This window comes from Temnothorax nylanderi, unplaced genomic scaffold, assembly GCF_030848795.1.
Source record: "Temnothorax nylanderi isolate EJ_2023f unplaced genomic scaffold, tnyl_v1.0 TNYL_tig0121_pilon, whole genome shotgun sequence".
Classification (NCBI taxonomy): Eukaryota; Metazoa; Arthropoda; class Insecta; order Hymenoptera; family Formicidae; genus Temnothorax; species Temnothorax nylanderi.
Genome location: NW_027249183.1, coordinates 325849 through 350109, shown reverse-complemented (window position 1 = coordinate 350109; position 24261 = coordinate 325849). Strand labels below are relative to the sequence as shown.

General features: G+C 36.0%; 2 protein-coding genes across 6 annotated transcripts in view; one reads left to right on the top strand and one right to left on the bottom strand.

Moving 5' to 3' along the window:
* The window catches only part of 5-ht2b (5-hydroxytryptamine receptor 2B), a 58274-nt gene that overhangs the window by 17496 nt on the left and 16517 nt on the right, over nucleotides 1-24261 (top strand). For all 5 annotated transcript variants that reach the window (XM_071713204.1, XM_071713207.1, XM_071713206.1 and 2 more), the window contains one exon: nucleotides 15626-15858. In XM_071713204.1, the coding sequence (XP_071569305.1) occupies nucleotides 15626-15858 (233 nt within the window). The remainder of the gene's footprint in view (nucleotides 1-15625; nucleotides 15859-24261) is intronic.
* The window catches only part of Rpn2 (Regulatory particle non-ATPase 2), a 50451-nt gene continuing 47550 nt past the window's right edge, over nucleotides 21361-24261 (bottom strand). The window contains exons 12-14 of the mRNA XM_071713203.1: nucleotides 23757-24109; nucleotides 22110-22467; nucleotides 21361-21625 (exon numbers count right to left, since the gene is read on the bottom strand). Coding sequence (XP_071569304.1) covers nucleotides 21555-21625; nucleotides 22110-22467; nucleotides 23757-24109 — 782 coding nt within the window. The 3' untranslated portion in view covers nucleotides 21361-21554. The remainder of the gene's footprint in view (nucleotides 21626-22109; nucleotides 22468-23756; nucleotides 24110-24261) is intronic.

Below are 24261 nucleotides of genomic sequence, written 5' to 3'. Positions count from 1 at the left end.
TCTTTTTTCATCTTCAAAGCACTTAAATTTCATTTACGTACTTTTATATATATAACGCGTCTTTCTCGTTTAATATATGCAGCACTTCAGTAATTTTTCACTGCTTCGTGATCATCTATCATTGTTAATATTACTTGCGACGAGTCTTATTGCAAATTCTTACAAAATTAGTTTCTAAATAAAACGTTCAGGAGGGAATGTCGCGAGCGGTGTCTCTCTTAATAATAAAGGCTCGAAAAAAGGGTTGATTGCGAGTGGCGGACGCCGCAAAAGGGAGGAAAAAAAAAGAGGAGTATTCTCCACGTAGCCGTACCACCTGACACGATATTCTCGCGCACTATGGAACAAAGTGGTCGGTGATTTATGACGCCATCGGCCCGGTCGGCCAGACCTTTGGAGCGGGAATAATATGTCCCGGACCGGTCCGGACAAATATCCCGCGGGTCAGCAGCCGCGTGGCGAGCGTGGCCGGCCGTAGATATTCGACAGAATGAAAACTGTACAAAATGCGCATGGACACACACAAAGACACAGGAGAGAGAGAGAGAGAAAGAGAGAGAGAGAGAGAGAGAGAGAGAGAGAGAGAGAGAGAGAGAAGCACACAGTTTACCCATAAAAGTGAGCCAGGTATAGTCGGCAATCGATATAGCGGAGCGACTGTATTTTTCCATCTACATAGAGTACCGCGATTGAGCACCCCCGAATCGTTTTGAATCTTCGAATTACCCCGATATTGCGACGTTCGCGCGATCCTATGAACCCTCGAAATCCTATAGCTCTCGCGATACCTTCAAATTAATTCCTACTCGTATTCTACTTCGAGCTTTTAAATCGATTTCCATCTTCAACCGTGTGGATTGGAATGCGGACGGACGTACACGGTGTCCCGGATATTCCTCTCACGTCCGAGGACGTTTAAATCTGTCTTGAAAATAGTATAGATCAAGGAAATCCATTCGGTTTCTAGAAAACATGGATTTGCTGAAAATGTCACTCTCATATCAAAGAACTAGAAACCTTCAACAAATAATTAAAAAATTCCATCCGAAAAGAGTTTTAAAATTGAAAATGTTTATTTATAAAATTAATAATGGCAACTTTTAAAGAGATATGTTTCACACGCGCAATGATCTTTCTCTTCTAATAACTGCGTAATTGCAGTTACAATAATTACTATAAATGTGAAATGGTAAGTTAATAAACTGAGCACACCCTTTATACACATACGCAGGTATAGATCGGATTTTTCTTTTCAGTACGAAATCCTATTACTCCTGGCTGTTCTCTTATCTCTCTTATCGTAATCCTCGCATTGTTAAATCCGCGAATCCTTCAAACTTACAGGATGCTTTACGAGAAAAGAGCTCGCGAGCTATGCAATAGCCTGGTCTACGGAAGGTCTCGAGGTAAACTTGAAGCACGAAAAGTGCCAAATTGACACGACATTAAACGGAAATACGACGGTAGAAAGAGGATATCGAATTTCGATTGTCGTTCGTGCAATTATTGGAGTCCATCGAAATTTAATTCTCGAATTGGCCTTCTATTAGGAAAATGTCAATATTGCGATTAAGATTATCTCTATAAAATATTTAACACCCGCAAAATTTCACGGACGATTTGACAGAATTAACCGGATATCGATAGTGCAAATATTATCCTATTACAAAATTCACAAGGGATCTATATTAGTATTTAAAACGGATTTGCTTAAAATTAAAATCGCTTCGAAATATTCTTAATTAGTCGAGTAAGCATAGAAAATTAGACATAAGTTAATTTCTTAACAATTATTTTTCTAGTAGCGTAACTGTAGAAGAAAATTAGACAAAAAGCGATTAATTTCACAAATTGACTGAATTTTTTTTAACTTTCTCAGGCGGATTTCATTGGAGTTAAATTAAAAGTTCACTATACAATAGAAATTCAATTGCAAATTTTTTGCATTCATTTGCATCTAATTAAAATTATTTCCAAACAATTTCCAATTCTACTTTAAAAACGATTTATTTTATTTCCTCGATATGTATAATTCCTGTAATCATATATTAATACAATGTATACCATTATACCAATATATTCTCTATAATTGTTTTCGCAAAGCCAATACATAACTTGTTTTGTACCAAATGTAGCGATAAAGCGAGAACACAATATTTCAATAAAATGATGCATTAAGGGAACCTGTCAGATTGCAAAAGCTGACAGGGTGAAAGGCTTAAAGTCCTGAAGCGAGGGAAAGACAAACAACGGAAGCGGCGAGTAAATTGAACACGAAAACCTCTTCTCGGACTTCTCTCGTAATTAGCTTATTACCGCTGATAACGTCGGAGTTTTCTTCGGATAGGTCACGTCTTAATAATGCAGCGGCAGGCAAGTAAGAATGGATGCGAGCGTCATACCGATCAAAACAGCGAAACTCACTTGGCCGTGTTTCGCATAACTTTCGCAAAACTCGTCCGAGATACGCGGCACGTTCGTTGCTTTCGCGAGCTCTCGCAAAAAGTCCACGGCTCGAGCTCGACATCTCCCGCGAGATTGCCCCGAACAATCTGCGGTGAGTCCTTCGTCATATCCCCCCCCCCCCCCGCCGCCGCGAATAAGAATATCGATATGAGGCGCGATCAAATTTGAAAGATAGCCAATTCGAAAGGAGGAATTGAATTTAAATTGGGTTAAATTAATTAACTTATCGTTGAGGGACAATCGCAAAATCAAATGAGTTTAAATTAACTAACTGACTGAATTGACTAACTGTCGAAATTATATTCGATTAAATGTAAAATATCTCGATATGGCAAAACAAGTTTGAATTTGGAATGATTTAAGCGCGGATTCACTCTGCAAATATTTCGCGGAAAATGGAGGTTGAAAAAATGCAGAAATGTTGCACAATCAATCTTTTTTTTTATTTGCGTAACGTAATAAGAATAATATAAAGCGCGAAAGAGAAATTGTACAAAAATAAACTCTAATTACCTGGCACCAAGTTAATTAAATAAAATTAATTGAATAGTAAGAAAACAAGTCTTTCTGATTATTATAAATTAATCGCCAGTGTATATAACTATTTTGTGCGATTGACAGTTTCAATTTTCCGTAATAGAACACAAAGAATTTTTTTCATAAATTAAACTTTACAACGTGCAAAATACGACGACAAATATTGCGCGACATTAATAAAAGTAAAGGAGCTTGTTAATTTTTGTTTTATAGGATTTGCGAAGAACAGGCTCCTAATCGTAGAGATCTCTCCGCTCTCTTAGTGCATGCTTTAAGATAAATTCACAAAAAGTGTGTCGCGTAATCATCTCTATTTTCGCCGTTTCCAATTATCGATCCATTTATAATCGATGACGTCTCGCCAGTAGGTTACTGCCGCGATCGTGTTTCGAAGGTTAATGTGACAAAGTACAACTCGCCTACTTGTAGTCTTGCAGGCGAATGACAGCACGACCTCTCATACAACACGGCAGCGACAACGCTGTCCGCCGCAAAAACAAGTATCGAAACCACCTTGTGTCAGTCCGTTATTACTTTGAAATATTTAATGCTTTACACAAAAAATTCACGCCGAATATTATATTTCATATCGATTTCGACGAAAAAGAAAAGCTTCCCTCGACGCAACTATTAAACTTTTCGAACTGACGACGCAATGAATAAACTTATTGTTCTATGATAGGGAAGAGTTGTCGAATGCGCACCGGTTGCCTAACTTAAATCGTCATCAATATTTTATATTTATTACTTAATATAAGTAACATTTAATAACAAAAATATGAAATAAATGAGAAATTAGTAGTATAGACAGAAATTTGACAGGTTACATCTTGTTTTGTGTGCTAACAACATTTAAAAAAATTCAGATACAATTTATGTTAATTTTTTATCAATTTATGTAGCTGATAATAATGTAATAATACAATTTTATTATAAATTTTTATATTTTCATAAAAGAAGGTTTATTTTGGAATATTTTACATTCTTTGTTTGTACATACATATTTATAATTATTATAAAGATTAAATCAATATTATTATAAAATCTATTAAATTTCCTAAATACCATTACAAGGTTTCCTATATCGTGCCGGTACGATCTAGGAACTCGTGCTGTATATTCATGTGCACGCATCTCTAGATTACGTGGCATAATTTAGATTATGTTAGCACGACAGTGACGTCCCTACCTTCTCATTATTGTCATTATTAATTATTAAGTACTTAATCCTTCTTTTGATAAATTATTAATAAAATAGGTATTAGTTAATGATTCCTCTATCATTAATCTTGTATTTTTAATTATTATCACTCATAAATTCGATACTTTCAAGGAGGTAGATGTAGAAGACCCACAGGTACGATTTAGGTGACCAGTTGCCTAAATCGTACCTCTTAATTGTAGCACGAATAGACTTATAACAGATTAATTCGTTTTATTATTGAAAGATTAAACATGTAATAATAGATGCCTGAAACATTAAGTTACAATTTTCAACGTTTATTTGCGTACAAATCGTTACCGAATGGGAAATATAATAAAAAATAACTTAAGTAGTACGCATTCGGCAACTCTCCCCTACGTTACATCCATCTACAGTATTCGCAATTGCATTACCTCTTATTAAGATGGAAAACAACTCACCGACTCGACGCGCAGCAGCGAAGTTGCAACCGCATCATGGCTACGTTGAGATCTGCAACATAAAAAGCGTATACGGCGCCCGAAATAAAAAATATTTTAAGAAATACTTATTAGATTTTTCATTTGTTTCTCTTTTTTAAATAGAGTGCGTTTGGGGAGCGCGCTATTAGCGCTATTGCATTATTCAAACTTTATCGCTCATTAGATGTAAAACAAGGATAGACTGACGCAATAGTGATAATGGCGCGCTCGCCGAACGCAAGCATAGTAGTACTTCGCCCCTTTCACATCATTTTCCTCGAGTGATCCTAAAATGCCAAAAGCAAAAGATTCTCGAAAATTAATGAAAGTTTATATAGAGGAGTTTTTGATGGTGCTGATGACAAATTTCAAGTCAAATTTAAACAATTTTTTTGTCGTAAAACTGTTTCAACATTTTTTAAAATATGACTTCAAAATCATGTTCAGCACGCCCAAAAACTCCTAAATGTACCTTTGTCATTAATTCATTGTAAAACTTTAATATAACAAAATATCTTATGACGAGAATATTGGAAAATTTTCATTATTCTGATAATATATTTTTTCTGAGGCAACATTTTGCACATCAGACTCAAAACTCGTGTTCAGTACTCAAAAACCCTAGTTACACTTTGCTTGAGTGATAAAATCATTTAGCGGCTCTATAACAAAATGTCTCATGACGAGAAAATGCATTTTCGCGGCACTGAACGCAAAGTCGAAAATATAACGAGAATTCTCGTCAGCGGCAGCCAAAGGGTTAATAAAATAACTGTATAATTCACAAAAGACGCTTCTTCATGTACAAACTAATAACGTTTCACAAACAACAGTCTTCCTCGTCAATTCTTATGTGAATCTTTCGAACAAGCGATGTCCGAGTAACCGATTAAGCCCACGAAGAACAAATAGGACGTAAGCAATAATTTACTTACCACGCGGTTGCTCCGCCGTCGTCCGACGCCTCCCAGGCCTCCTCCACCTTTTCCTCCTCTTCAACGACTTTCTTCGCAGCTGCACCTTCGTGCACCCACACAACGCTCGCTCACTCGCGGAAAAGACGGTTTATTAAATTACGGTCGCGCGGCACTTTACACGGCGCTCCCGATGTTGACCGTACGCGACGCGCACTTTGTTATAACGGAAGAACATCGCGGAAAAAGGTTACGTGCGTCCCGCTCGAGACATTTACCGAGTTACCCGCGACAAGCGGTGGAGGGTTGGAGGGAGTTTGAAAATTGCGCGGCTAACTTTACGCGCCACTCGCCGCGACGGCGTCATTGCCCAGCGCCTTCGTGCACTTATGTAAGAACTGGCGACCGAAATATATATATGTATATATACGGATAGATTTCTCACACTATAACTCGCATTTTAGGACGATTATCTCGTTTTACGAGTATGTGAGGAAATACACGGTTTAATATTGAGGACAAATATCACGTAATATCCGAAAACGTGATCGTCACCTCGTCGAATAGCTGCTCGCGCAATAGACATTCCCAACGGAATAATCGTTGATGCACAAACGCCAAATCAGCGTTACACAATTGATGGGTGTAGTGCGGACTGCGGAATCAGTTCTGGCTGCACTTATTGATTGACATCGTAACGCCAATCGGCTCGAACTCGATCCGCTTCGATCCCTTTGGCATTTCGTATAGTCGCGGATTACGAGAGTCACAATCTACTTCAACTTCACGCGATACTACGCGAGTCGAATTGACGGCCAAGACGCGGCGGGTCGTTTAAAAATGTACAACTAAAATTATATATATATGTTGTTTTCACGTTTTTATGCCTTGAGAACACAAATCCCGCGAGACATGCTGTTATCTTTAGCATTATCAATAAACGAACAGCAATTATCTTCTCGTATTGTACCTTTCTTTACGACATATTACCATGCGCTCTAATAATCGAAAACAAGCGAATTGCATTCAAATTAATAATTAAAAGTTCAAAGAACAACGCGAGAATCAATTTCAAATAGCGATAAAGAAGTAACTGTCTAATAGTTCAAAATAAAATTCATTTATATATATATATATATTCCAAGTAGCAAAGATGACGTCACTAAGACGTTTAGGATCGCCACCAATAGGCCAGTCATATTAGACTAATTTAGGAGGTTAACCTTCCAATTAATCTTCCCAGGTTGCAACCACCATGAATCGCTTTGATTTGAGGTGCTATAAGTGGGATTTATTTTGCTTCGCAAAATTAACGTGCAATAAAAAGTTATTAACAATATTATCAACAAAAAACACGATTTTTTTTATTTGTTCTCAAATATCTCGAAAACTAAGCAAGATAGGGTAAATAACTGTACGTACCTTTTTTGTAGAGCGTAAAATTATCTACAATAATGATCTGAACAACATTTATCGTCAAGTCAGTCGTTTAGCTTGCACGCGCTGTCAAAGTCCGAGACTCGGATATCGAAAACCCTCAATTTCATCGTTTCTTTTATGTTGCGCCGGTGATTTTTTTCCGTCATTTAAAATGGAATTAAAAATCCCTAAAAAATCACACATCTGAGAACTACAAAGAATACTTTTCATGATGCAACCGATTTTTTAGATCCTTTTTCTTTAGTTTGTAGCTATGTAGGCAAAAAATTTTGATTTTTTGGAATAGCTTAGTTTTTCGCTGTTTTCAGACCTTAGAATTTATTTGAGACGAATTTTATCGTATGCATCTTGTTGTGGACGAAATTTGCAACAAAAAAGGACCCTTGTATTTTTTTCGTACGACAAACGCTGATTTTTTTATTGAAGCGCAAAGTTATCCAATATTGCGCACAGGTCGGATAACGTTTGTTTTACACCGAAATAATTATTTTTTATTAAAATTTACGTGATTTTTCGCATTATTATTGAACCATATTGCAAAAAACGGCTTTGCAATATGGTTCAATAATAATGCGAAAAATCACGTAAATTTTAATAAAAAATAATTATTTTAGTGTAAAACAAGCGTTATCCGACCTGTGCGCAATATTGGATAACTTTGCGCGTCAATAAAAAAATCAGCGTTCGTCGTACGAAATAAATACAAGGGTCCTTTTTTGTTGCAAATTTCGTCCACAACAAGATGCATACGATATAATTCGTCTCAAATAAATTCTAAGGTCTGAAAACAGCGAAAAACTAAGACTATTCCAAAAAATCAAAATTTTTTGCCTACATAGCTACAAACTAAAGAAAAAGGATCTAAAAAATCGGTTGTATCATGAAAAGTATTCTTTGTAGTTCTCAGATGTGTGATTTTTTAGGGATTTTTAATTCCATTTTAAATGACGGAAAAAAATCACCGGCGCAACATAAAAGAAACGATGAAATCGAGGGTTTTCGAGATCCGAGTCTCGGACTTTGACAGCGCGTGCAAGCTAAACGACTGACTTGACGATAAATGTTGTTCAGATCATTATTGTAGATAATTTTACGCTCTACAAAAAAGGTACGTACAGTTATTTACCCTATCTTGCTTAGTTTTCGAGATATTTGAGAAAAAATAATAAAAATCGTGTTTTTTGTTGATAATATTGTTAATAACTTTTTATTGCACGTTAATTTTGCGAAGCAAAATAAATCCCACTTATAGAACCTTAGATCAAAGCGATTTATGGTGGTTGCAAACTGGGAAGATTAATTGGAAGGTTCGATGTCTAATATGACTGGCCTACAAGCACTGAAAGCCACGATGTTTTTCCTGGACAGACTGTCGTTCAGATTGTAATGTCCGCTGCGCAGTCGATTTGAGTAATACAATCTACTGTCTACTTAAATGTTTCTTATGGAACCAGGGGGTGATTACTATTGGTGTGATACAATAAATTATAATGACGCACGTCTTTTTGCTTTCCGCGGTTAAATAAGTATGATTTGAAAACGTTGCTTTAAGAAGGCTTTGGAAATCGAATAGCCGGAAACCAATTCTGGTTGCAATTTTTGTTGCTTTGTCCGGTAATTAATTCCTAATTATACCTTTGTGCGAGCGAATCCAAACGAGATGTATCGCAATACTTTTGTCAATTGCCTAAGAGATCTTTTCCCTAATTAAGGGGATAATATAGTTGTGTTGGTTCAGTTTATAAAGCTGGGTCCACACTATATAACAAAACATCGTTATATAACAAATTTGTTTTTAACATGTTGTACAACATTGTTGTACAACTTGTCACATAACTTGTTATTATGGATAACACTATTTTTGTAAAAATAATTTTTTTAACAAGTTGTAAAACATTTTTCACATCTCTGTTGATATAATGACGTCAAACGTAAAGGATGCAAGTCTCGCAGCAGCAGCTTGTGTAATTTTGGCTAGACAACATATTAAACTGAACTAAAAGACGATTCTAAGTGCGACCATCAGAAGCTCGAAAAAAATATATTGATACAACCCTTCTATAGCAGATCTTAAAAGAGATGATAGAGATCTATTGAGATGGGAGAAATTCGATGTGACGGTATAGTTTCAAAAACTTTGCAAGGATGACAAGTTCTGATTTTGAACACCTCATAAATAAAATCGGCCATAAGATAGGTAGAAAGGACGCAACATTTCGAGATGCAGTAAGAGCAAGACTGAACTTCTGAACAAAATCAAATGAATGTTTTACAACAAGTTTCAAGTGTGGACTGACTAAAATATGTTATATAGCAAAGTTTTATAACTTCCTTTGATCTTTACCGACAACTGATGGATAACATATAACTTGCTATATAACACGAAAAATGTTAAATAACATCATGTTATATAACATTTTTTCTTCTCTTTTTGTAACAAGTTGTATAACTTTGCTATATAACGTGTTTTGTTATATGTATAATGTAGACCCAGCTTAAGAACATATGTCTTCCAATACACTTTTAGCATCTGAGAAGATGACCACCTTATCGTATTCGAATTTCAGGATCAGAATCAAAGTCTGAAGGATGGCCCAAGCTTCCGCAGAAAATTTAGTTGTCTCCGAAGGCAATTTGTGCATTATGCGAATTTTCAACTTAGGGAAGAAAATACCTGCCCCGACAGGTTCTCCCGGGTCGCCCTTGGAACCGACGCGTCGCGCGTCGGTAGTGTCGCCGTGCGAGTGGCAGCGAGCCGACTTTGTGTAAACACGACATCACACATGTACGCGGCAAAAACAAGTGGCCAAGGCCGCGCGCAACCCAACTCATCGCCGCTTCGAAAAATTTCATATTTTGTAAAAAATAAATTCCGGACACACGCTATTCGAATTTCATATTGAATTCGGTGAACGAACTAATGTCCCGGAATTTCCGCCTCGTTCAGTTATAATTCGTCAACATTTACCCGGAATAACAATTTATTTTACTCTATCAAAATTCAGTTTAGTTCAAATTGTTAGAAATGAGATTGAGTAATGTAGCATTTTTTTGCTGTTAGTAATTATCGGTATTAATAATCTCGTCAATGTAATTAAGGAGAAACAATTTAAAAAAAGAGAAATCTCGGAGATGCTCTTTATCAAAAAGTATGACTGCACAATTAATCTCCAAAAAGACACGGAAAATTTGCCAGCTATCTACAACCGTGTCACAGTATAAGTAAGAACAGTAGGTTCACTCCGTGTCGGAGCCTTTGTTCTTCGTGGCAAACGTCCGCCATGATGTTAATTGTGCGAGTGTGTTTTATTTGAACCGCTTACTAGAAACCGCTTGATAATTGTATAAGTGAAAAAAAATATAAGAAATATATTAATTAAATATTCGAAGCAAAAATGTCACAACACATGCACATAAGTAAAAAATACATGCGCGTTTTATTTGAATAATAGAAACCGCTTGTGATAATTATATAAGAAATGAAAAAAAAATATAAGAAATATTATATTAATTAAATATTTGAAGCAAAAATGTCACTACACATTTTATTCATATATATTTTATTCATTTTATTTATGTATTAATGTATTTATGTATTTATGTATTAATTTTTTTATGTATTTATTTATTTATTATCTTATTACATAATATTCAAATAGCATATTTTTATTACTGTATTTATTTATGTATTAATGCATTTATGTCTTAATATATTAATGTATTAATATATTAATGTATTAATTTTTTCAAATGTATATTTGATCCCACAATCTTTAAATACACACCGATAACCACTTTTATTACTCATTATGGTTTTATTTAAAAAAAATTTTTTTTAATAAATACAAATACAATACAACTGACGCGCCGATGTATCTAACCAAATGAACTGTCAAATGACAGCCGCCATGTTATTGATTGCGCGAGTCGCCATATTCATTTACCAACTTCTTAGGGGAGTGTACCTATACTGTTCTTACTTATACTGTGACCGTGTTATCGGTGTCACTTAGTCTGCACTTTTTGTTTCGGTTCTGTTCGTTTTACATTGGAACACAGCTTGTCATTCGTTGATTGTGTAGATAATTTCAGTACGACTTTGACTGTTACACGGTTCGCACGTGTTCGTGGATATGGCTTGCGACGTTTCTATTTTCACGCGACACTGTTCTCATATTTTGTCACGAGACGCACAAGATATGTAAGCCTTTTTAATTAGTTTTATTTTGATCTAATTTTAGCGTAATGAATTTTATCTTTTTGACTATCGCGAGATTATTATTTTTGTAAACCGTTGACTTTTTTAGCTTTGCGTTGGTATGCGATGTAGTTAGGACACGACGTCAGCGACGTAATTGATTTCTATATGCGGTTTTTGGCGGATGGATTGCGTGAAGCTCACTTGAGAAGGGCCGGAATTCGGCCGAAACGTTGTGCAATTTATGAATAATATATTAATTTGGCCAGTTGGGTCGAACTAAAACGACTTTTGTAATTAATAATCGTCAGTATTGACTGATTGTTATACTGTACATGCATATCGATGTGTGTATATAAGAAATGTAACAGACAGAATCATTTGAACAGCAAAAGTTAATATCATCTATATAAAAGCTAATGTGAAATCAATAACAGGTGATCGCTGTTCTAATTCTGCGCGGTATTATTAGCCACCTTCAATCGCATATAATTCGAAAACTATCGCGGCCGACATTAGGATCAATTAAACTAATAAATAATAAAAAAATTTAAAATACATTATTAAAGTACCGGCGGTTGTGTGTGAGGTATTCTGTATCAATATGGAATTACACTGTTAAATATCAAAGGACGAAATTTAAACCAATATCTTGAGTTAAATAATATTTTGTTATTTTTAACTACCATATGTAGGGTAGACCGGGGCACGTTGTCACACATTTTTTTCAATATTTTTTGTATTTTTTACATTCAATATTTGAGAGTACTGTGATATGCCAAAATTTCAAGTGAACCCTCAGCTTCAATTGGACAGTATCGAATTTTGTGTGATTGTTACTCTACAGTTGTTACATAACAATAAATAACGACAGGTCGCTTGTGACAACGTGCCCCGTGACCGGGGCACGTTGTCACATCAAATGTAATTGCATGCAAAATGTTATCCAAACTGTATTCAACGTAAATATCAATATATTATAGTGCGCTGCAATGTAAAAAAGTAAAATCCTTCACAGAAACATTTATTTTATTTCAAAAAAGTACAAAAAGCACGAAGTTTTCGTCTTAATCTAAATACAAGAATTCCACTCGAATGCGCAACTTATTGATCGTTAACAGCAAGACGAATTACTTCTAGATCGACTACTGCGGCTCTCGCAGTTTTCTGTTTGTAGGAGCGCACCATATCCCAATTGCACCTATGACATTAAAATTCGTGACAACGTGCCCCGAGGGCATTTTTTTACTCCAAACAGCCTCATGGCCGACACGTTTGAGATATTCATAAGGTTAGGTATTGCACGCGGTAGGTAAAAGTACATACTTTAAGATAATATAAAGGTCTATTCTGAAAAAACATAAGCTTCATGTCCAGTACGTTGAATGTTAGACAATAAAATTTTACTTACGGTTGCAAAAAACTTTCAAGTTGATTTTACGTCAACACGGCTGGAGCAATCTCAACACTGTAAACACACCAAAGATGGGCATACACTAACACGTTTTGGGAATGACGGATGCTGCCCTCTGGTTATTAGTTTTTTAAATAAAGCCGATGTGACAACGTGCCCCGTGTGACAACGTGCCCCGGTCTACCCTATGTCGAAATTCTTATTTTAACATAAAACAGTATTCTTTTAACTCCATTAGTTTTTAGTTAAATTATGTAACGACATAGTGTGTAGGAGCAGTGATGACCTATAAGAATGATTAAAAATGACTCAAATTGAGTATAACACTACGAATTTAACAGTGTACATACAATAAATATATATGGAAATATAATATATGTATGTAAGTATGTACACACATTTACTTTCATTAATATCCATATGTAATAAATTTTTTGACTATCGCGCTTTCATAAAATTTAATTCATAGAAAAAGCTCTTTATTTTTAATTTCACAGAAACCTGTCAACCGCGCAAAAAACTATATCAATTACTATGATTTCTTGAATTTCGAGATTTCTGATGTTTAACTAAACTATATTCTCTAAAATTCGAAAAGTGAAATGCAAGTATAATAAAAAGTGAAAACCGAGCCTGTGGACTTCGAATGATTCACCATTCTAAGAAAGAGTAAAATTGCGCTCCATAAATTGGAATGAAATCGCACTCCATTTGAGTAAAAAGGGCACTCTTTTCGAGCGCAGTAGATCAGTGTTTATAGAAGTGAATTATGTCACTCTATTTTGAGTGGAAAATTTCACTCTGTTAGAGTCATTTATCAGTCGATTTTTAGTGAATCGTGATTCACTGTAGCTTTAGAGTGAGGTCATATCACTCCTATAGAGCAGTCACTCTAAAAATTTGAGTGAAAAATTCATTCTTACCTTATGAGTGCCCGCATTTACTCAAATTAGAGCAATAATTTCTCTCTTTTAGAGTGACTATCGCAATCACTCTAATATATTAGTGGTGAAACCACTCTATGAAATTTACAGAGTAGATTTTTCGCTTAATTATAATTGGAATTCAGTTTTGTACAACCTCATTAATTCTTATTTTCACTGCGTTGAACGAATACATCGTATTGCAAATGAAATGCATATAATAATATACAACGGTTACAATAACATGAATCATAAGTAGAGCCTTTCTTTGGAAATATAAGCGACGTACATACATACGCGTGCAAATCTCCGGGGACGACTGACGATTTTGCAAGCAGCCGGAATCACGGCGGAGTATACCAGCGACTGCATTAATAACACAGCGAAATATTAGATCGTCGGTATACACGATGGATAATCCGGCGGCGTATACATGAATATGCAGTTTCTGGGGGTTGCACGGCGGGCACGAGACGGTAATTTCGTTCGACACGCGGAGTTGTGTTAATCCCTCGCTCCTTCGTACAGTAACCGCCTGTCGTTTCACCTGCAGGATCTGTGCTTTCGGTACTTCATCCCTCCCACGGGGAACAGGATCCTGCGAACGCGACACCCCACGCGACATTTGCACGGCACTGTCGTGAAATTTAAATAATCTCTGTCAAAGAGAAGCTTATCAGTTAAAGGTTAATCATTGTCTCGTGTACTTAAGAGAAACCTTTGACTCTCTAAGCGATTTTCGCTCGTTTAAACCTTCCCAGCGTTTCTAAAAACTAATCTTATCAAAATATTTTGGGAATAAACTAAATCCCAATCTTAATTAAATCTTAATTTTATTTCGAATAAGCGGGCTATCTTTATGAGATTAGATCGTTAACTAGTTTTAAAACATATCAGAAAGTGATCTTTATCACGATCGAATCTATTGTTAAAACTTGTTGTTAATGAGTTAAACGCTTAATCTAAAATCAATAAAATTCTTATTATAAAACTCAATTTCTATTTTGTAAAATATTTAGATCAGAATAGGAACAACTGCAAAAAAGATTGCAGAGCGAGTATATTTATTACTCATTAATTACGTGCATAAAATGACTAGCAAGTAACCTTTGGCGTAGAAGTTTTACAGCCGGAAGCTGCTCGACAAACTAAAGTTTTTGCGTGGCCACGTCCGCTAGACGTAAAACGTTTATTAACGAAGAGTGGGCGTATCAATTATGGCCTTTGGCAGCTTGCAAAAATGAATAATTAAAAAAAAACTCGCCGAGAGCATCCGTTGAGACTCGAATAACAGCTCTACGAAGATTAATTATATTAAACAAAATTTAAAGGTCGCAAAAAAAGGAATGAAATCACTGCAACATCGATCTCGAGAGATAACAGCTTTCTATTTGCGATAATATTACTATTTCCACATATCGCCTGGCAGGCGAGAGAAACTGACAATTTAATATCGAATGGCCCCGAATTGCCTGGAATGCAATCTAGCGAAGATTAAAGGAAAATTGCCGCGCCCTTTACGAAGTTTACTTAATATACTACGCATGTAAATTGCTAGTCTATCATTATCATACATGTCAGCAGACCCATGTATCGATGTCATTTCGATATGACATCGTGCTAAGAAGCCAAGGGTAGTAAGGGTAATTTCAACTCGTCCGATCAATAATAATTCAATTTTCACATTCTAATGCTTAATTTATAATATTCAGAATACAATAAAAATCTAATGTTAAAATGCTCGCGATGAGCAAAAATTAATAATTCACTCACACACACACACACAAAATGTATATTTTTCTACGATGAGTTCAATATATTAAAAATTCAATTGTTCTATTAATTCCGTACGGCAATGTATATCTCAATGTTAAAATCCGCTTAATACAAAAAAATATTCAGCGATACTGTTACGCATAAATAAAATACCTACCGCGCGGACGAATGTCGAGATAATTGAAATTTATCTGCCGGCGAGCCAAGATTCCGCTAATTGAGCCAGGATTTAATTAGCCGCGTTCCGAGCGAGAGTACGCGGGCAAGACTCATTCGCCGTTTTGTTTCGCAGGATACTTCCCACTGCCGTCGGTTTATTGCCTCGCCTGGATTTGCCTCGACGTGCTATTCTGCACCGCCAGCATAATGCATCTGTGCACCATAAGCGTGGACCGTTATCTAAGTCTGCGCTATCCGATGAAATTCGGGCGCAACAAGACGAAGAAGAGGGTGACGCTGAAGATCACCTTCGTCTGGATCCTGAGCATCGCGATCAGCCTACCTCTAAGCCTGATGTACTCGAAGGTAAGCCGCCGCATTTTCGCCACACAATCGCATTTTCGATTTCCATCCGCGATGATTATTATTTTGTCAATCAGAATCCTTTAGTTTTTTTCTTTTTACTTTTCCTCGTCTTTTCGTCTTTCTTTACTCTCTAAAAGTCGAAGAGTGAAATATCACTCAAAACGAGTGAAATGCAAGTGTAATTAAAAGTGAAAATTGAACCTGTGCACTTCGAGTAATTCGCCACTCTAAAAAAGAGTAAAATTGCGCTCAATAAGTTGGAGTACAATCGCACTCCACTTCAGTGAAAGGACACTCTTTTCGAGTGCAATAGATCAGTAATCATCAGGAGTGAATTATGTTACTCTATAATTTTGAGTGGAAAATTTCACTCTGTTAGAGTCATTTATCAATCGCTCTTTAGTGAATAGTGATTCACTATAGCTTTAGAGCGAGATCGTATCACTCTGATAGGGTATCCGTTCTAAAAATTTGAGTAAAAAATTCACTCCTACCTTACGAGTGCCCGCATTTACTTAAATTAGAGTGACAATTCCTCTCTTTTGGAGTGACTATCGCAATCACTGTAATATATTATTGGCGAAACCACTCTATGAGATTTAGAGAGTATCTTCTTCTTTTTTATGTTCTGGCGAATATTAGATGAGTAGATGAAGACAGTTATTGGTCAGACAACTTTACTACTCTAGCTTTCTTTTTCATTCTTATTAACAATTAAAAATAAATTATACAAATTATCTTTCTCCAGAATAAAATATCTGTAAAGAGAATTTATTCTATTTCATCAATAAATGGACTTTTCGATCGTCGTATTATCAGTTCAGAGATATCTCACATTTTCTCCTCTCCTGCTTTTTATTCGCTCCGCATTGATAGTTTTGAAAAATTATACATTTCCCCAGATATGAATACACGACCAGCTTACAACGGCTAAAATGTAACCGCGATAATTTTTTGCTACACTCTGCTCCGCGAACATGCTACTCAATTTTCCGTAACGATCGAAAGATTGCGCGGTATCGCCACGTAAAATATCCTTCTCAGGTGGTAGACGCGAATCTCGATAACCGAAAGTTTATCGCCGTTTGCGGGAAGCGTTGCTCATCGATCATTCTCGATGCAGGATAGGAGCAGGATGGATTTATACAGGACTGCACATCGCGGCGCCCGTTTTTCATCGGGCGGCGGCGGTCCCGTCCGGAAAGGAGGAGGCCGGCGGCCGCGGTGGCGCGATATTCTCTCGCCCGAGTGAAATTAACGGCACGAGATGAAACGACGTTATATTATGAAACAGTTGTCCGTTGTTTTCGGCGTACGCCCGCCTCGTAAATCCCCGAAACTAGCCCTTCAACCAGCCGTCGTTTCAATGCGGCTTTACGCCACAACCGTCCCCGAAAATCGCGTTAAATGTCACCGTCCAAATCCCGAGGCTCCGTCATTGCTAAATAACACCAGCGAACGCGCGACACGCATTTCGAAGAATTGCACGCCACTTGTACAATTTCATTCGCTGTAATTTATTTTACAGCTGAATGTATCATAAAACTTGTTTTATCTTCAGTTTATTCTTTATTGCTGTTACATATATTCTTTTTTATTTTTATGTTCTACATTTACGTCAAAAGTGTTTAAGCGACGTAAAAAAATAATGGCGCACAGTGGAGAACCTAGTAGCTGCGCTCGACAACAAAGTAATTATACATGTCGCCTTTAATTTTCGCGAATGTAAACATGACTGCAAATTCCGGTGGAAAATGCCGGCGTTATGGGTTTTCCAGGGATGGATGTAATGTGTACACGTCTAACAGGTTATTTTCTTACCCCGGGTGTGTTCATCGTCGTAGAAGCTGCCTCGGCTTGCAAACTGCTCTTACAAATGTGCAAACTACTTTCGTTTCACAACGCGCGAGAGAAAGAGAGAGATGAGACGGGATGGGACGAGACGACGAGACGACGAGCATCGCCGCATCGACGAGAGTTTGTCGGGCGAGTTTCAGCAACTTTACAACACCATTTACCAGCGCGTTTCAAGCCTTACTTGGGTATTGATCCAAATTTCGCGGCCGCCATATACTCATTCAAAATTCCATCCAACACCCGAAGTGTAATTTGTACTGTCAGGCGACAAAAATATCCCATACGATTGTACACATGCCACGCATATTCCGCGTTTTTCCCCGCGTTGTAAAATCATTTGCTTTAAATTACGCGTCAATCTGAGATCCAGTCCTTGAAAGGTGGAGAAAATATAGACATATAGATAAAAAAAAGTCTTCACGGCACGTCAAAGTTTTACATCCTGGATATCTTCATTTTCTCCATCGGGACATTTCTGAACATGAATTTCAGATTTTCCGTGAAACTGAATGTCAACATTTCGAAGTTTGTGAAATTGACACAATCTTTTTATTTTTTTAGAGACTTGGTGTCACAAATTTATTAAGTCTGATTTTTCACATATCAACTTTTCGGACTCTGAATATTTTCATTTCTATAATTGAGACTTTTCGAGAGATTTTGTCATTTCCAAATCCAGATTTCCCCTGAAACATTTTTATCGTCGATCATAAATTTCGGAATTTCTATGAAATTAAAGGTCAAAATTCCGAAGTTTGTAAAATTGACATAATCTCTTTATTTTTATATCGACTTGATGTCACAATTTTTTAAGTATGATTTTTGACGTATTAACTTTTCGGATTCTGAACATTTTCATTCCTATAATTTAGACGTTTTCGGGAAATTTTGTCATTTTTAAATCCAAATTTTCCCTGGAACATTTTCATCGTCAATTTCATAACAAAAGTAGGAAATCCTTGATTTCTCGGTTTCTCAACTTCCTTCTTATCTTGAAAAACCTACATGGAAAATTAAATGGTGCGGCGACGTCATCTCCGAGCCGCTCTCCATTCCCTGGAGACCCTATGTCGAGTGGAGTGCTATCGACTGACGTCGAGCGGAATTCGCACCTTCCGGGAACACGTGTGGCGGATGTACACGTGCGTGGGCTGCGATCTTGCAACGAGGGAGCGTCTATCTCCTCATCTTTTTCCCGTTTCCTTCCTCCCCCGCGCTCACCGACGGGCGTTATGACCCGCGCTCGATCAAGGCGACCGCCGCGAAAGCGGAACACGAGCTGACCATTACGGACGACAGAGTCGACAGAGACTGAAAGCGGAAGCGTATTTCAAGGAAGATTCATGTCTACGGGGTGACCCGCAAGCCTCGCGTCAAACTTTAACGATGAGCAACGATGAATTATGGAGTGTATTGTCTCGCGTATACTCCGCGCTAACTTTTGAAATAAAGTGCTCGAGCGGACGTGTAAGGATAACTCCATGATCATCTCCGCAAGTCTAAATTATTAATCAGTTGTTTACAGAAAATAACAAGTTACAGACAAGTACCGACAGTCTATTTATTTACAGGCACCACGCCCTGTAAGAATTATTATTTCAGCGTAATTGCAAGAATAAAAAACAAATATTTTCAATAAAAGTTGATTGTGATTTTTTCCTACAAATGAACGAAATAAAATACACATATTGTTTCATTAATATTTTCTTCCCTCTGGAAAAATCCATAAATAATAAAAATCGCAAATTTCATTAACATGTTTTCCTAATTCTTTGCTTAAGGGGATCCTATAGTGGCAATAATTACCGACATTTAGTTAAAACAAAACCACTTTTAATTGGCTTTACGGAATTGCAAAAATTTGGTCTATAATTAAAGTACGCACAAAAATGTAGAGGGCTAGATCGGTTTTAACTTCCAAAACAAACAAAAATTAAAAATTTGGGCACATAGAGCTGTCACTGACGACAATATTTGGTTATACAAAAATACTGCAGTTTATATATACAAAATGAGAATCTAGCCCTCTAGGGAAAACATTGAAGAACAATATCGTGCAATTACAACTACGATAGAAGTCTAGAAAAAAAGTGTCATTGTTTTAACTTTTATACATGCAAATATACATGCGGAATGACAAGAAGAGCAATATGGCGTGTAGCGAGAGATGGCGCAGCAATCGAAAGAAGGACAGATGCCTCTCGTTAGACAAGGGCAGATATAGGCCGGTAATATAGAAAATGATAGAAAACGAATTAGAACGGAATTAAAAATGTTCGACATTATCGACATCGAGGAAGTTCGGCCTTCACTATAGGATCCCCTTAACGTCTAAAAAGAGTTGTTTGTACAATTGAAATCCAAATACGTTATTATATATCCACGTTGAAATGTGGAAATAATAAATGTGGTTCTGTTTTATTTTTACAATTTCTTGATAACTATAAAGACGAATCATTTCAGTCTTCGAGAAAGTTCTTCCTAAATATGTAAAGAATTATTTGCACCTATTTTCATTAAATTTGTATAATTTTTAATATGCTTTCGAGAGTTACGTTACAGGTTAGGTAACATTTTTGCTGTGTCGCCCGTGTATAAGAGACAAGAATATAACTTCAATAATTAATTACTCAACAACCATGCAGACAATTATTTTCAACTTTGGCATGGACGAGAGATTTCCATAGACGAATATTTTCCATAAATTTGAACTAATTCTTATCAAATTGATTTGAGCAACCACCCTCCTTAATAAAACTTTATTAAAGAAAATCTTTTTTTCTAGGCGTTGAATCTTAGTTCTATTTACACAATATTGTTCCTACATGTTGTCCCTACCCCGCCTGGGTGTCATTATATATATATATATAAACAGCAGTATTTTTGTTATTGTCCTCAGGTGACAGCTGTATGTGCTCAAATTAGTAAAATTTTTAATTTTTTTTCGTTCCCGATATGAAATCGTCTGTCGCGGGGTAGATTTTTGTGCCTACTTTAATTCTGTAAAAGAATTGTGCAATTCTGTAAAGCCAATTCAAAGATTTCTTCCAATAAAAAAATGTCGGTAATTACTGCCACTATAGGATCCCCTTAAAGGCTTAATTAAAGGAATATAAAATGGATGACTAGTAAAACAAGTATCTATTTGATGTAATAATATTTTATTAAAATTTGCAATATTTCGTTGATTAGAAAAAAATTGATATATATAAAAATTAAGCGTTAATGATTAGAACTTTAATCAGAAATATAGAAATAACAATTATTTGTCTATAAAAATGTAATTTATTGATACATAACGTATATGTAGAAAATAAAAAAACTCATATGAGAAAAGGAATTATCAATTTATTTACAATCATTGCGCAGCAATGTATGAATTATTTTCATCGTATTCCGATCTTTCTCTCTATTTATTTTTGTATCTTTCTCTCTATTTATTTTTGTTAATAAAAATTAATTTCTTGAATTAAAAAAAAATTAAATACGTTCGCACTATTCCATAATTACTATTACTATTCACTATTCAATATTACTATTCACAGCTTCGTAAATAACTAAATTGGCGAGCTGTTCATTAATCTTCTTGATTCTGCTTAGAAACTTAATTAAAGAGTTGTAAGGCGGGAGACTGATAACACTGAGTAGGTCTGACGCAACAGCTTTATTACAGCTGGCAGAGTATTCCGCTGATTAAATAGACACACAAGGAAAACCGAATATAAAAAAGAGACGTGAGGTTATTAACGAAAGGTGACGACGAGCGTATTGCGATGCCATCGCGATGACGAATGGCGGACGACAGGATAACGGAACGGGCTGACGCGTGTTTCCGGCCTTTAATCCTCGGTATACTCAAAGGGTTCGGGCGGTTCGGCTTCCTTCTCTTCTTCCGGCTTCGGTCCGAAAGCTGAAACAAACCGGAAGTACTCAAGCGCACGCTCTTCGAGCATACTCGACACTCCAAAAGTAACGAATCGAATTGGACCGTTTATTTATAATAATTGCGTTTTTGTGAAAAAATTTATCTCCTTTTGTAAACAATCAATATCAAAAATATATTACAGATTATGCGTAAAATCTTAAATCCTCGACAGTATATAAATCAATAAATAACATGTGTGCGAATAAAAAATAAAGTTTAATAATAAAAACTTTATTTTCTGAAAACCAAGTGATTAATAAATATCTTGAAATCTATGCCTATAAACTCATGTGAATATCGTATAAATAAAATTATACTTCAAGAACTGTTGCTTCACTATTGCGAAATTTCCAATTCAATCATTCTCATTGTCAGTTAAATATAAATTAAAGTTACTTTTTCGACGAGATCAATTTCTGAAAGAAAGTTTTGAGCTCTTTAATCAGCGAATACAGGATCAATCACTCACCGGCGACGGGCTCGACGAGTTCCTCCTCGGTGTCCGTCTGCGTGTGCTTAACCATGACGATGCCGCCGATCTGAAGATCCTTAACAGAAGTATAATGGCTGCCTTCAACCAGCTGTATGACCTTCAATTGCTGGCGCAGAACACGCGCAGGATTCTGGAGGATCTCGAAACTCGGCTCGGGCTCCTTCTTCTCCTTTTCATCGTCTTTTACCACTTTTTTCTCGGGCTTCTCCTTGGTTTCCTTGGTTTCCTTGGTTTCCTTAGTCTCCTTCTCGTCCTTCTTCTTGTCATCCTTCTCCTTTGAAGACGACGCAGCTTCCTTTACCTCATGAAGCTCTTTCGTCTCCGAGGGCGGATCCTGCAATTTTTGTTTAGTTTGTCTTTTCTTATGTGGGCGAGTGTTTGAAATCTATTAACGTGTCCTTTCATTTGTCATGAATTTGTTATATAAATTACCACGTTCATCATAAAGTCCCAGAATAGAAAAAATCTTAATAGATTATTTTGTACAACAATCTTTTTGATAAAAGAAATGCGCAGAATTCTATTCTTGTTTATTGTAATTGAAACTTGAGGCTTAATACATTTTTAAGAAGTAAAAACAAAATTTATAAATACGCAATGTACATCATATACATTACGCAAGTAAATGCGCATCAAAATAAAACAAAATGTGCAAATATAAAAATATATATCTAATCTATCTAATTTAATCTAATCTATAACTAGTATATATAAATTTAAATCGAACCATTTATACATTTTTGAACAAGAATTTAATAAACAAAAAACATACGTTGTATGATCCATGAATTTAATAATTTAAATATTCGAGAATTTAAAACATTCGAAATATCAAAAATTTTAACGTGACTCTAAAAATGTCAAAATGCAGGAGTTTAAACTAATAAAACTTAAAAGGTTTAATTTATGTATCGAAAAATTTAAATGCTTTCTAAAAAACATTAAAAAACTCAAGATGCTGAATATTTAAAAAGTACTTCTATTTCAAGTCATCTTAAAAGTCGAAGAGCCAGACAAATTCAAGTATTTTAAAATCCCTAGATATAAAAACACAATAATTGTAAAAATTATAGAAAAGATTCAAGAATTGAAAAATTCTAAAATTTTCAAGACTCAATAATTCAACAGCATCAAGTCCCAATAACAAAATTACGTTGCTAGGACGTCTTTCATTAAAACTTTCCGCCATTCACCAAAAAAAGAACATTCACATTAGTCTAGTCAATGAGAATAAAATAGCAGAAATAATAATACAATTATTGTTTTCTATTAGAAAAATAATAATTTTTTTCCATTTTTTACATTTTATAAAACTCACTTCCAATAAAAGCTCGATTAAATTAAAAGTTATTAAAATACAAGTAAAAATAATTTAAAAATAAATGTTTACCAAATTGATGGCTCGATCGAGTCGATCGCGACAAATAAATACTTCAAGATATCAATGATACACATAATTCAGGCTTAAAAAGGTGTATATCGGATTTGAACATAATTACTCTCGCTATTTTCTCGATAATTACTTCTCGCTATTTTTCTCGTTAAATTTGATTTGGCGCCGGATTACAAGAGAACATTTTTCCTGACATTCCCTGGCATTTCTTAATTTCTCCTTTAACTTACCACTTCCATCTTTTCATGGGAGTCCCTGGCTTTCCTTTCAGTCTCGCGTCTTCTGGCACGAGCCGCGATACTAAGAACGGCGGTCGTAACCTTCTCTCGTTCCTCCCTCTTCTTCTCTTCGAGAGGCGCGGGATAAGCAAACATACTTGGCCTGGCATTTGATTTAATCTCCAATTTGGGCATCTTTAGCTGAGCGTTCAGGGCGATCAGGCACGTCGGCGTAAAAGCCAGAGCCAAGCAATGCGCAAGTGGGAACCAGTACCAGTATTGAGTGAATACCAGAGCACCGACCACCGCCAGCATGTTCGTATGTCCCGTACGCGATTGCAGAGATACGGTTACGTTGCGACCACCTACGAAAAGACGGAAATTCGTTCGTCTCACTTCGCAGCTGCTCTTTTCGTTAATTTTATTTCTTTCAGTTATTAAAATCTCAAAGTGATAAAAGTGCGAAAGTTCACATTTTCACGTGTAAGAAACCTCGCAAAAGCACTTTTGGAAATTT